Raw genomic sequence first — 14773 nt, forward strand, 5'->3', positions numbered from 1 at the left:
TCAGTTCAATATTCGGAAGTTGGTCGAGGCGAGGGTGGCCGCGCAGGAAAATTCCAGGGCAAGGCAACGGGCCAATGAGCGTATGTATGATCGCCGGGTTACGGTGTATAAATGGGCGGTAGGGGATAAGGCGTGGCTGCACTGCCCGGAGGTGCCGCTGTCAACGTCATCGAAATTGCTGCGGCCCTGGCGGGGGCCGGTCGACATTGATCGGGTCGTTCGGGACCAGTGTGTTAGGGTCGCGTGCGGAAGGCGTTCTTGGTACGTGCACCCCTCGCGCCTGAAGCCCTATGTCGCACCACGCACTCACACACCTTCATCTCGCAGGGGACGGCCGCGTGATGTGTCCGGCAGGTTGAAGGAGGGGCCTCGTGATCCCCTTGTTGTTCTGAAACCCCCTGCCACTCTTTCGGATGCTGCAGGTGTGAGTCCACCTAGGGTGGCCTCACCAGAGGAGCGGGAAGCGAGCCAGCCGCCTGTCCAGCAGGAAGACGGCTCGCGGGCTTTGTCCCCGGAGCCTCGGGACGTGCCGGACGCCCGTCATCTGGCCCCTCCTGACCCTCCGCAAGGAACGCTGGCCTCTGACGATGGACCCGCCACACGGACTCGTTCGAAGGGTCTCAGGTTCTCCTGAGACCTGTCGCAGATATACTGCCTCCTCGCGGGGCCTGGGTGTTCGAGTCACCTTGTTCGTTGGTGTGGTGTGTCCGCAGTGTTCTTGTGTACAGGGGGGTTGGGGTAAATTATTGGGGATAGTTGTGTTTGTTGTTCTGTTGTTGTTATTGTTGTGTTGAGGCTCACGCATTGTTCTTGTCGTGTTCAGAATTCCTGGTTCGCGAGTTAGGGTTGGGATGTGGATAGTGATGCAGCCGGGACGGCTGCGTGCTGTATAGGGGGGGGTGATGTGGTGGTCAAGGTTGACACCAAGGTTGACACAGGTCACACAGGTCACACAAGCTAGGGGAGAGGTACGTACCGGTCTGGACCGGTCCGGACCGGCAGGGACGAGAGGGGGTTGGAACCGCTCTGAGGGGAGGGGGCTGGCGAGAGCCAGGGCCTCGAGACACCCCCGCCCCTCAGAGAGAGGGGATATATAAGACGGCTCCTGGAGAGCGGAGGGGGTCCATCTCACCAGAAGCTGAAGGAGGTGCGGCCGGAGATCCTGGACCCCAAGCCTCGAGGATGCCGCCCCGCTGGGACTGAGTGGGCTGAGTAGCTGTAGGCTCGGGAAGGAGAGTAATTGAGTAGCTGTAGGCTAGGGAAGGGGAGTAATGAGAATAGAGCCGGAGGCTGTACCTCCCTAGGTTGTGTGGTTGGGTTGTTCCCCCAGTGAGTCCGGAGGACTAGTGTTATTGGAATAAAAAGCGTGTGGCCTCTACGAAGTCTCTGTCTCATTCAAGAATACTACAATTGTATACTTAGGGATGCGTCCCCCACAGCGTTATTTCTTATGAGCAATATATGAAGGTTTCATTGGGGGTATCGGTAATAGCGCTGACAATGCAGATGGTAAACATTAAAACATTTAAAAGAATCAGAATCTTTATTTAGACTGGAGGAATCCGATGAGCTATCACACTCTTTTTCACAGATGTCCAGTAAGGGCGGATCAGAACATTACAACAAACAATATAGAAACACGATAGGGGTGCAAATTATAGCCAAGGTAAACGAATTACTTTAAAGTATATACAATTAAAACTAAACCATTTTTTTAGCTTACTAGGTAATGTCCACTGATCCGTAATAACATCAGTAAGTAGTATGGACTGTACCCATGAGTGAATTCTACTCTACTAATCCTTACAAGGCAGTTGTGGGAGACGAGGTTGGAGGAGCTGCTGCTGTACTGCCAATCCGGGGTCACTCTCACAGAGCTCCAGGACCTGTCCATGATGGCCTTAGCGATGCCCACAGTCTGAATTTCTGTGGTGAGGTTTCTTTTAGGTAGAGCCTGAGACTCTATCCTGGTCTCGTGAGTTCTCACCGGGCTAAACAAATAAAATCGCCTGCCTTTGTCATCGTGCCTTCACCACCGGTTCCCCACCATGCCTCGCCACACTACTCTCGCCTTGCACTGAAGCTCATTGTAGAACCCTCCGCAGCAGCAGCATAACTCAAAACCTGCTTCGGACACCGTGGGGGTCTCTAACTGTTACAGCTCCATGTCACTATACACTCCACTACACACTACGACATACTACACTATTATACACTACACTATACACTACTATATACTACTATGCACTACTATATAGTATACACTACACTATACACTACACTATACTCCTGCAGCCTCAAGTCGGTTCTTTGCTGTCGCCCCCTCGGTGTGGAACTCTCTAATCCCGTTTAACATCCGCAACATCAAATGCACTCTTTCAAAAAATATCTAAAGGTCTCTCTATCTGTCTGGGTCAGGATTTCGAGCAGCCCTGAGCTTAGCTCCGCGCCTCTGAGTTGTTGATTTGTGTGCAACATCTGGCGCATTATGAATGTCATCATTATTAATGTAATAACATTTGGTTTGGTTGGCTCAGGGTCGTGCGTCGCTCTTATTGGCTGAGCAAATGATGGGGGCGGCTATGTTTTCTCGGTCAGCGTTGCATGTTCTCATAAGCTCTCTTTAGATTTTCTTATATATTTTTTTTTCTCCCGGACAAAGAGCACGATAACAATCGGTGTTCCACAGTGTCGCGCTAAGCGAGGTCTGCCTGTATTCGTGGTGGTGGTGGTCACTGGTATCGTTTCATTGGCCTCTTCTTCAGCTCGTTGTTCCAGCTGCATCAGATACTCATTTAATTGCTTGTCGAGTCCAGCTTCCCTCTGCCATGTGGAGGAATATGCCTCCACGTAGCAGACGAAGACCCCCATATAGCCTTAACAGACATCGCACCAGTTACTCATTTGAGGCTGAGTCGACCTAGGGGAGGCCCAGGACCGGTTCAAATATTCGTCACTAGTGTTGGCCATGAGCAGGAATTGAAATTGGGTCGCTGGGTTCATATTGCAGCAAGCTAATCGCTATACTACAGCTCTTTTCTGAGGGTGTATGTGAGGTGTGTCTGTGGCAGACACAGACACACACACATAGACCCTCACTTAGAAACACTGCAATCTTTTAACACACCGGTTTGTCTACTTATATAACAATAGCCTTATCATATTGTTGGGACAAGTATGCTTCGCGATTACTTTGTCAAGGCCGCCAAGCGTGGTGTGGCCAGAACCAAGTCCGGCCACCTTTGTCTTACTAGCGTTAATTTTGAAACCGATTCTCATTTAATGATTGTTCGATCTAGAGTAGGGCAAGAAATGGTTCAGTTAACACTCGCCACTATGTTAGCCATGGCCGAGAATCGAACTTGGGGAGTCAGGATTAATAGTGCAGTGCGCTCACCACAGCACCACTGCTCCCTTTCACATCGCGGAGGGATTTTTCTCTGGTACGTTCTATGCACATACAGTAGGGTATTACAAAGCAAAATAGTGCGTTTTTACCACATGCGTTCCTCATTAAAAAATTGCACAAATATTGTGTCGTGCAATTTTTATAGAACGCATTTTGCGAAACATTACACTTATGAGCAAATTTCTTCCATAATTAATCGGCAAATGTATATGCGAAATGACGCATAATGTGGCAACTTATATTGGAGGATTCCTGTATAGCGAGTACCTAATTTTGATGTTCTTACCCCAAAACTACCTCCTCTGTCTTTCTGTCTCTTTGTCTCTCTGTCTGTCTCTCTCCGTGCACCTACCCTCGCCCAGGACCCTCAGCAGGAGGCTGGGGCTGTCAGCATCCCAAGGACAGAAGGCCGCTCAAAGGTACGAAACGCTCCTCTGCCTTTCATTGTTCATGTATTTGGAGTTTTTGAGGTACATATATTTAATTATCGATCAGCATTTACAACGGTATACAATTTTAATCTATTTATTAAACATTTTTACTTTGCACTCCCCCCCCCCCTCCACGCAATGTTATCCCGATTGTGCTATTGGCATTACATCATGAGGTGATGCATCCATTCAGAACTCTTGCAGAGGAGTGAAACCCCCGTGTCATAGGGAACAGCCTATAGATGTGGATGTCACAGTGCTACTTCTGAGATAATCTTTTGAGATCCTCATTTGGCAGGTCCTCACCACAGGACTCGAGCAACTCCTCAAATCAGTCGTTTATTATTTTGGATTAGGCCCATTGAGCCATGTCAATGGCAACCCGGCCAAAATGGCAAGCATATTGCATGGGAAGGGAGGGTTTACAGGGGCTGCAGAAGAATCGTGGAGCTATAGGAAGATAATTTCTGAGCAATAGCGAGAATTGCTTTGGTGTAGAGAGTCGCAGAGCTGTGGAGAGAAGTGTAAAGATATCGGGAAGATCTTGGACATGGAGAGAGAAAGGTGAAATGCGGTGGATTCTAAATGCATCCCGGAGTGTAAACCGCAATGCATAGAAATCAGATGGGCTACCACGCATCCTTAGCATACACCCAGCACTAAAATATATCAACAGTCTGGCTCATATTACAAAGAAGCCTGTAACTCCTTTAAAAATATGTTAAGAATTTGTAATAAGAATTTGTAATAACATTACGAAAATTTGTAATAACATTACAAATTCTGACAGTACTGGAAGAAATCAGAAAACCATGATTTTTTTGGTGGATTTCGGGGGTGAACACGATTCTCTGGTAATCGGTGAGTTACATAAATGATTGGAACGTGGATATTTTGATTCCTGATGGTCGACTAAATTCCCTCTTGTGGAGTCACCTCGTGCCCCACAGTGGCAGCTACCGGTGTGGATGCCCTATCAAATGGGCGCCATGGTGGCAAGATGTTAACTCCCACATCTGGTATGCAGGAGGTCGTGGGTTCAATCCTGACCCCGACACATATGTGAAGTCTGCGTGTCTATTTACGTGGGGGTGTAGATGTTCTCTGGGTCCTCCGGTTTATCCCTCCACATTTAGAATCAATATGCATTCATAGTCTGTGGATGCTTTCAATTTCCATGTGATAAGCCACTTCGTTGTGGCCATGCTGCTTCTGAAAAAAAGCTGTATAGCTCAGTGGGCCTTACCTGGTAAAATAAAAATAACTTATAGTTTTTAGTAAAAAAGATGTGTTGATGAGATATGAGATGTAAGTTTCTTATTGCATGTGTAATAAAAGACTCCGTCAGGCACTGCTGGTCTCCGTTGGTCTTTTATTTAGGTTCTTTCTCCGCACCCCGCTGGTCTCCTCTGCAGACCAGCGTCGTCTCGCGCGCGCCCCGCACGCGCTCCCTCGTCAGCTCCTCCACTCTTCCTCACACCTCGCTGGTCCTGATAAGGGACCAGCGTCTCCTCTCGCGTGCCGCGCACGCTCCTACGTTAGCTCCTCCACTCCCGCACTCCGCACACCGCTGGCCGACGGCGTGCCGAGGTCCTTCGGCCACGTGGCCGATGGCGCGGATCTCCTCTCACCACCCAACGTGGCTCAGCCTCTTAACTTCCCCAACTGACCCCGATCTCTTCTGGGCTCCCACTTATATCCTCTCCCCCCCACGTGACCCTGACATCTCCCCTTCCGGATCGTCAGATCCGGCCTTCTCATTCTGCCTTGCTGGCTCCGACCCCATTCACCTCGCCTCCCATTGGAGCCGAGGTGAACGGTGGCCCCTCCCACACGCCCCGCAGACCAGGCTCCGCCCCCCAATACCCCGGGCCGTGTGATTGGGCCAGAGCCCAGCAACAACCCCATTTACGCTCACATTACATGACCCCCCCCCCCCTGATGAAAAAGCCAGCCATCCCGGCTGCAATAGGATAAAATAATGCGAGCGACAGCATCACAATCAGGAATCACCAGACACAACGGAGAGTACAACGACAACACAACGAAAGGGAAGGGATTTGGAACGAGTGCGGGTCATCGGCCTGTCCTTCACGAGAGGCGGCGCCCTCAAAGGTCGCAGTCCCGACAGGGTTTTAAGAGCGGCGGAACCGGCATCATCCGTCGCTGGTGGAGGCCTGTCCGTCCCAGCACCCCATTCCTCAGAGAGGTCCGTATTTGGGGCCCCCTGCAACTGCAACCACGGCAGGGTTGGAGGGGCAGCGGGGCCAAGCATCCCCGTCGCCGTGGTAAGCCCACCCAGTGCAGGAATCCATATGTCCGGCAGGATCACAGCCGGACCGTCTACAGGAGGCACGACAGGCGCGCTTGCAGGTTGAACAGGCAAAGTCAGTGACGCGTCGGACGCGACAGACACTGGCAAGGCAACGTTAGGAGATTTGACGCATCCACACGTGGGGCTACGTAGGGTTTCAATTGGGACGTGTGAACGTATCAACGTCGCGATCCGATTCGAACGCGCGCGGACTGCGGGCTAGGGACATCAATGAGCACAACCGGCCCCTGCCAGGGTTTGTGCAACTTAGGGGAGGTCCCCACCGGTACCTGTGAGCAGTGGAGCCAGGCCATGCCTCCCACTCGCCAGGGGGACCCACGATGAGAGCACCGGGCGCAACGTTCGTTCCGGGCCTGGGTTTTGGCCGTAGCAATCGGGCCGCCTTTCGCGCCTCCGCCACGCGCCGAGCGGCGTCACGAATATACTCGGGGAGGGGCTTAAAAGGACCCCTCGCCTGCGTGCCAAGTTGCACCTCCACAGGTGGCACATTCTCGCGGCCGTACATCAAAAAGAAAGGTGAGTACCCCGTCGACACATGTGGCGCCATCCGGTAAGCGGAGAGCACTCCAGGGATATGCAAATCCCAATTGGCCTGCTTCTCGCTAACCGTATGACAGAGCATGGCCGACAAGGTCTGGTTCAACCGTTCAACCATCCCATCAGTTTGTGGATGGTAGGGAGACGTCCGAACTTTCTTAGTCCCCAGTGTGTCGCACAGATCCCGCAATAGGTTGGAAGAAAAATTCCGCCCTTGGTCTGTAAGCAACCTTTCCGGCGCCCCCTTGTCCATCACATACCCAAACAGAAATGCATCCGTGATAGACGCCGCCGACTGGTCGGGCAAAGGCCAGGCCATCGGCCAGCGGGAAAGATATTCAACCCCGACCAGCAAAAATTTGTTCCCCCGCGCGGACGGGGGAAAGGGCCCCAGAATATCCAACGCCACAAACTCGTTAACCCGCGACACTTGTATCGACTGCACTGGGGGAACATACGGTTGCTTAGGCGGCTTCCGCCGGGCACAGTCAGAGCACGCCCGAATATGCCGACGTCAGCGTGCAGAATCCGAATCAACTCATATCGCAATGACGACGGCACAACAAGGCGCCAGCGATCGTGCAAACCTTCCCTCCACATCAACAAGCCGTCACGGAGAGCCGCTCCCGACGTCCCATCGGACGACGGATAATCCCCTCTCCTTCGCAGCCCGACTCCGCAAGGCCCCCAGCGAATCATCGAGCAATTGCTCTCGAACCCACACGGAACGTGGCAAATTAAAACCCCATCGGCCGGTTCCGGACACGTGGAAGCCGCGGGCATCTCCACAGCGGACATGACAGGACGCGGGGGCTGTGGAACCCGCGTGCACCTATTTGTGCCAGAGGCACAGGCGCAGGTGGATCCCTGCGGCAATCGGGAGAGCGCGTCTGCATTTGCGTGACGCGACCGCTTACGGTATTGAATCTCAAACGAAAATTCCTGCAAAGTTTCCAACCATCGCGCCAATTGGCCAGACGGTTGGTCAACTTTCAGGGAATATTGCAAAACCGCATGGTCCGTGCGCACAATGAATTTACGGCCATACAAATACGGGCGGTATTGACAGACAAAATGCACAATAGCCAACAGTTCCCGTCGGATAACGCAGTAGCGGGTCTCCGCCGGAGATAAAACGTGGCTCCCGTAAGCCACAACGCACTCGACGCCACCCTTAAACTGCGATAGGACGGCCCCAATCCCCATGTCACTAGCGTCGGTATCCAGAATAAAAGGCAGAGTGAAATCAGGGTAGTCCAGCGTTGGCGCTGAAGCCAAGCGATCGCGTAGGCCGTGAAACGCCGCCTCCTCCGCCGGCCCCCAGCTGAACCTCCGGTTCTTTGCCGTAAGGAGGTGCAACGGCCTAGCGATCGTAGCAAAATTTGGAACGAACCTGCGATAATAGGAAGCGAACCCGACAAATCGACGCACGTCACCCACCGTGGCCAGAATCGGCCAGTCCCGAACGCACGCCATTTTCTCCGGGTCCGTGGCCACACCGTCAGAGCTGACAATGTGGCCCAAATAGCGCACGGATCGTTGCAAAAGGTGACACTTCTTGGACTTAAATTTCAATTTGGCGGAACACACCCTAGCAAAAACAGCATCCAATCTCTAAAGATGCTCCTCAAACGTACGGCTGAACACAATAACATCATCCAAATGTATCAGATACATGTCCCACTGCAGACCGGTCAACACGAGTTTCATCAACCTCTGGAACGTAGCAGGGGCGACGTTCAACCCCATGGGAAGACAATTAAACTGAAACAGGCCCTGCGGCGTACGGAAAGCCGTCTTTTCCCTTGATGACTCGTCCAGGGGGAGCTGCCAGAACCCCGAAGAGAGGTCAAGAGTCGAAAAAAAATTCGCCCCAGACAAGGCATCGAGGGAATCATCCATACGCGGCAGGGGGTAAGCGTCCGCAACCGACACCTTGTTTAACCTCCGAAAATCCACACAAAACTGCAGATTACCATCTTTTTTCCTCACCAGGACCACCGGAGTGCCCTATGGGCTGTTGGACGGAGAGATAATGTCGGCGGCTAGCATGTCATCCACTGCGCCGCGTACATGATCCCTCTCCGCCGGGCTCAACCGATGAGGATTCATCCGAATGGGAGTAGCATCTCCGGTATCAATGTGGTGGGAGAGCAACGAGGTGCATCCCAGATCGAAATCGTCTTTGCTAAAGACGTCAGAATATTTCTCCAACAGCGCGCGAAGCGCGGACCGCTGGTCCGTAGTCAAAGACGCGTTTTCCTGACAACCCGGCGATCCATCGATTGTCCTGCGACGTCGAGGCCGAACCCCCCCTACGAGGCCCCGGTGAGCCGGATCATCATGGGTCGTGAAGGCGGTCGTGGCATGGGCCAGAACCGTTCCGGCCGGCACGACAACATTGTCCGCGCCTCCATTTAACACTTTCAAAAACGGAGGCTGACCCGGCCGAACAATCGTCCGTGCCGCGACCAGCGCCAGGCCAGCCGTAACTGCGTTGGACGGCGACAACAACACCCCCGCCGCCCCCTCAACCCCAGGCAAGGGCTTCCGATAACGCAATGGAATGAGCATCTGCGTCAGCAGAAAAATAAAATAAAAAAAAATAAAAAATATCACGACGTTTCGATCGCAACACAAGCGGTCGTCCTCAGGCGGAAAAAAGAATCCAGCAGTGGAACTGCTGAACTAGCGAGAGAGCTGTTACTACAAGAGGTTATTTACGTGGCGATGGCTGTTATCTCCGACTCTCTGAGTTGCATTGCCCTGTTAGGTGCCTCTGCATTAACCTCTGCTCCTTAGCCTCAATGTATCAATGGTTCTGGCTGTGTGATGGGCTGTGTGTCTCACTGGCGCGACCACCGTGCGGTGGTTCTCTTGCGGGGACACGCTTGACTCATGGCGCAGTTGGCAGCGCAGCAGCTTGTGTTACACATAAACATGACATTAACTTGCTAATCCCCCTAATCTCCCTGCCTAATCTCTCCTATCAACATAGTGCTAATCTCCCATTAACACTGCTGTTGTGCGCATATATGGGACGATGCTCTTATGCGCGACGGAAGCTTATTTCATGCTTATCTCTCTCCCTAATCTCTCTCTCCCTGATCTCCCCCATTAACACAACTGACGTGCTTACGTCCGGGGATGGAATTCCTTTCCAGCTCAGACCCCGCTTGCTTTCCCATCGCCGCGTTAATAACCTCTTGCCGTAACAGCTCTCTCGCTGGTTCAGCAGTTCCACTGCTGGATTATTTTTTCCGCCTGAGGACGACCGCTTGTGTTGCGATCGAAACGTCGTGATATATTATTTTTTATTTCTTTAAAGCTTTCGTGACTGCAGGGATTCATATTCTTGGTTCTTTTGGTAAAGTCACGTAGAAGGGAAATAATAAGAATTTTTATTATTATTATTTTATTATTTCCCTTCTACGTGACTTTACCGAAAGAACCAAGACTATATATTATTTTTTGTTTTATTTTATTTTTCTACCAACGTGACTTTACCGAAAGAACCAAAGAGTATTATTATGGTATTCACTCGTCTGCCTGAACCTTGTTGTCCTTCCCCGAACCTCCGATTAGCACCTTTGGCTATGTACGCCCATTTCTTCTTGGCTTCAATATCTCACTTGGCACATTTACATGCATACTCTTAAACACTACGCGGTGTGTGTGTGTGTGACTTACAGCTTGACTCCCTCTCAAAGGAAGACCTCGTCAAGTTCACAAAGAAGCAGATGATTCTGTTGCAGAAAACGCGCGCGCGATGCGATGGTTCGTACATCTCTCCGCACTCTCTGTCCACACTATCTCTGCTTCTCTCCTTCTACACACTCTCCTTTTCACTCTCCCTGCTCTCTGTGGGAGTGCTGATTGCATGGCGAGGTGCAGAAACCATCCATTTTGGAACGCCTCTCTGCACGCCATTATGTCGTTCGGAAAAGGTCTGCAGTATACAAAGTGTGCGTATGGGTAAAGGAACGAAGCAATCTGGAATATATATTCCGAGAAACAGAGCAGTTCACCAGCATTAGCTTAAAATAGCCTGCCTCTGCTGATGAAGCAGGGGGTGGTGGCGGCGGCTATGCACGTTGCCTCTAACCCAGCACGGTGGAGGCAGTGAGGGTTGGTAGATTTTACAAATGTTGTGGAACTCCTTTCCTGTGGGCGTCAAGGAGGTGCCGAACCCGAGCTAGCCAGGAGAATGCGGTCACAGCAAATATGCGGATTTCGCCTCTTCTGTCTGTACGAGCTTGTTAGCCCGTCCTAGGATGGAAGCTGTCATATTAAAGATGTAAATTAACGGTTTATTGTGTGATTGTTCATTTTATTAGGAAATGTAGCACGTAAATATTTTTTCTTAATTTATTAAATGAAATTAAGGACTTTGGAAGATTCCTCGGTATACGATATTGTTGTAGCATAATTTTGAAGCGTAAAGTACACTTACCTTTTGTTGGACGTGCCGAAGAAATAAATAAAGGCACCAAATGCACTGTGATGCGGCGTATAATTATTTATTGCCTTCACTTTCTCTAAAGATATGTAAAATCGAAAGCGAATTTGCGTAAAAATATTATCATAGCCGCTCGACCTTCGTCTGCGTTAGTCAAAAATCTAGGCACATTAATAATAATGAGGGGGGGGTGCATGTGGAGTGACGTCACAAGCGGGACACACACAGCCTTTTTTTGCTCGTTATATTAGCTGCTCCGTTGATTTCTTTATTAGCTTTACTTTCCAGAAAGAAAGGTCAAAATGAAAACTAATTTGCGTAAAAAATGTTCGTTTCCGCTCCACCTTTTTCATGCGGAGTGACGTCACCCATTCATGAGTATTAATGAGGGGGGGGGTCCATGTGGAGGACCCCACCTGTTCATGATTATTAATGAGGGGGGCTGGTCGACATGGAGTGACGTCACGCGCTTTACACACAGACATTCTTGGCTCATGTCTGTATGTCAGGGATAGTCGATTTTCCCTTGTACGCGTGGATTTCGCCGGGTGCTTCGGTTTCCTTCCACATGGCCGATAACTTAATATATAAAGGACTGCAGAGCCTGGGCTATTATTGGCACCAGCCCAGTGCGTGGCTTCCTTTCCTGCATCCCTGTGGTTCCTCGTGCCTCTGAGTCGTTCTCCATGTATGAGATTGAATGAAGACTTTTGAGTATTACTTTATGAATATTATTATGAGACACTGAATGTCAAAATATGCTGTGTAAATTATGCCGTGTGGCTGATGGGAAGTGTAAAATAAATGTATTTTACATGGAGGTGTATTTGCTTATGTTTTTTCCTTGTATTCTCCGCAATGATATTAAGGTTGATTTTGTGTATTCTATTTTTGGTTATTTTTGCTCTGATTTCTGTTTGATTCTTTCCTAAACTTGTATTTGTTTTGATTTTGTCATGTTGGTGACCCAGCTAACTGTTGCAAACGAGATTCCCTCCTGGTTTCTTGAGTTCTCACCTGGTTAAACAAAATTAACTTGTATTCTTTGGGTCTTTCGGTAAAGCCACGTAGATAAATCAAATAATAAAATATAATAAAAATAATAATATCACGACGTTTCGATCGCAACGCAAGCAATCTTCATCAGGTGAGAAATATCGCGGGAGAGCTACTGAGAATATATGGTGGGAGCGCTGCTAAGGTAAGTAGTTATAAAGGTTTGGGATAGGTGTGGGAGGGGCTAGAGATGAAGTTTGCATGTAAATGTAAGATCAGGTATATCTTGACAAACGAAGCTGTGGGGGTGGCCATTGTATTGTGAGAGATTAGCATGTCAATGTAAGAAATTTGCTTGTAAATGTAAGCTCGGAGAGTGCTCGGAAAGAGCTATCGCCACATTATTTAACTTGACATGTATGTATATGTGTGTATGTTGAATTTCTTTCACACTATTTATCCAACCGTGCTAATCGGAGATGTGGGGGGAAGGACAACAAACTAAACACAAAAAGCAGTTCTAAAGAAATTAGTTTTCAGTATAAAGACTTGAGATGTCTTCAACTGTCTCTTCGTTTTCTCAGAGCTCAGCCGCCAACTTGAGTCAACAACTCAGAACGCCACTCCACCTACGGGCGACTCCTCCCTCATTGAGGTGTGTGTGGTCTGTGTCTTTATTGTTTATGTGTGTGTGGTGGGTGCTCTGGATGGGTGCGAGGGGCTGGTAACCCCTCCACCTTCAATTAATTACCACTAAACCACGACCACAAAATGTAATAAATAAGCTTGTGCCGGAGGCCCCGGGGGGACAGGCGTCTGTGACGTCTCCTGGCCAAACCCCATTTGGCAGAGGCAGGAGACTGAATCCTCACCCTCGGGGCTCCTCCAGAAACAACAAAAAACCACTACGTGTGGCCACGTGGAATGTTCGAACGCTCACTGCGGAGGAGAGGCTGCCACTCCTCTGTCGGGAGCTGGACCGGTACCGCCTGGATCTCTGGTAGTCAGGAGGTCCGGTGGACCGGCTCTGGCTCCTGCCACCATGAGGGGGTGGACAGTCCTCTCCTCGGGGCAGGAGACTACCAAACAACAGGGTGTGGCTCTTCTTCTGAATAAAATAATGAAGGGGACGTGGGAGCGTGGCGGGGAGGTGTGGGAAGCTGTAAGCCCCAGGCTACTTTGGGCTCACCTTCCCATCAACCAGAGGCAAGGAGTGGTGGTCGTGGTTACTTATGCCCCCACTGAAGACGAGCATCTGTAGAGGGATGCAGGCAAGGCCGATGAGTCAGATGCCTTCTATGACCTGCCACAGGTGTTAGCTAAAGTGGCCCCTCGGGATAGTCATCTTTTTGGGTAACTTCAATGCCCAAGTATGTCATGATGCTAGCACCTGGTCTGGAGTAATTGGAAGGCATGGGCCAGATCAGCTCAATAACAACGGCAGGAGCCTGCTCGATTTTTGTGCAGCCCACGGGCTTGTAATTACCAACACGCTGTTCCGGCATCGGCGCATCCACACTACATCATGGATGCATGCCGAGTCCAAGCAAGAACATCTGCTGAACTACATAGTGACGGAACAGCGGATGCGGGCCCATGTCCTTGACACCAGGACCTACCGTGGAGCTGATCTGCCCACTGACCATCGACTTGTCATCTGTAAGATGTGCCTGCCATTCTTCCACTCTGGTGATGGGTGTAAACCCAGGACCCCATTCAAACCCTTAGTGGCATGGTCTCAGCTAGCTGATGAAAGTTGCAAGCGAGAATTTCATCATCACTTTCAGCTGGGGTTGACAACGTCCCCCACTCCTGATGTGGAGGGGAAATGGGCGAGGTTTAGGACTGTGGCTCATGCAGCTGCAATGGCTGCTTTGGGTCCACGGTCCAGACTTCCCCTGGCTGACAGGTATTCAAGCTGGCTGAGAAAAGGGGCAGGCCCACTCATTGGCTACAGCATCCCACGTCGGAGAATGAGGAGGCTTACCGCAACCTTCGCTCGGAGGTTCGGAGAGCCGTGAGGCGCTGCAAGGATGGGTGGTGGTCGCGGGTTGCTGAGGAGATGGAGTCTGCCTCAATGGCCCGTGTTCACAAATCGCTCTTTAATTCCATCAAAAAAGTAACCTGCAGCGCCACACCTATTACCATCATTAGGGGAAAGAACGGTGATCCAATTTCCGACCCCCAGGAACAGGTTTCCAGATTTGCTGAGCATTTCTGTGAGGTCGTGGGGGAGGGGAAATCCGTCCGCCTGGAAAACATGGGACAAAGTTGGGATGACCCTGCTGAGGCTGCGGTGCCTCAAATATTGGAGGAGGAAGTCACCCTCTGTGAGTGGCTGGCTGAGGTGCCATCTGATGAGGAAGTACTGATGGCGATACAGAGTCTGAGACCAGGAAAGGCACTGGGCAGAGATGATCTCCAAAGCGAAATGCTGAGGGAGGGTGGCGTTTGTGCGCAGACTGCCCGACATGACATCATGACAACAGTCTGGGCCACTGGACGGGTTCCGCAAGATTGGAAGGATGCCCTGGTGGTCCCCCTCTTTAAGAAGGGGGACCGCACAGACTGTAACAATTACAGGGGCATCTCACTCCACAGTATGC

General features: G+C 50.7%; 1 protein-coding gene across 2 annotated transcripts in view; it reads left to right on the plus strand.

The window, feature by feature from the left end:
- GCC2 (GRIP and coiled-coil domain containing 2) overlaps positions 1-14773 on the plus strand; it is a 76050-nt gene that overhangs the window by 14351 nt on the left and 46926 nt on the right. For both annotated transcript variants that reach the window (XM_061570449.1, XM_061570450.1), the window contains exons 2-4: positions 3772-3828; positions 10405-10489; positions 12752-12822. In XM_061570449.1, the coding sequence (XP_061426433.1) occupies positions 3772-3828; positions 10405-10489; positions 12752-12822 (213 nt within the window). The remainder of the gene's footprint in view (positions 1-3771; positions 3829-10404; positions 10490-12751; positions 12823-14773) is intronic.

Source organism: Lethenteron reissneri, chromosome 45 (assembly GCF_015708825.2).
Source record: "Lethenteron reissneri isolate LAM-NWPU_2019-01 chromosome 45, ASM1570882v1, whole genome shotgun sequence".
In the NCBI taxonomy this organism is placed as follows: Eukaryota; Metazoa; Chordata; class Hyperoartia; order Petromyzontiformes; family Petromyzontidae; genus Lethenteron; species Lethenteron reissneri.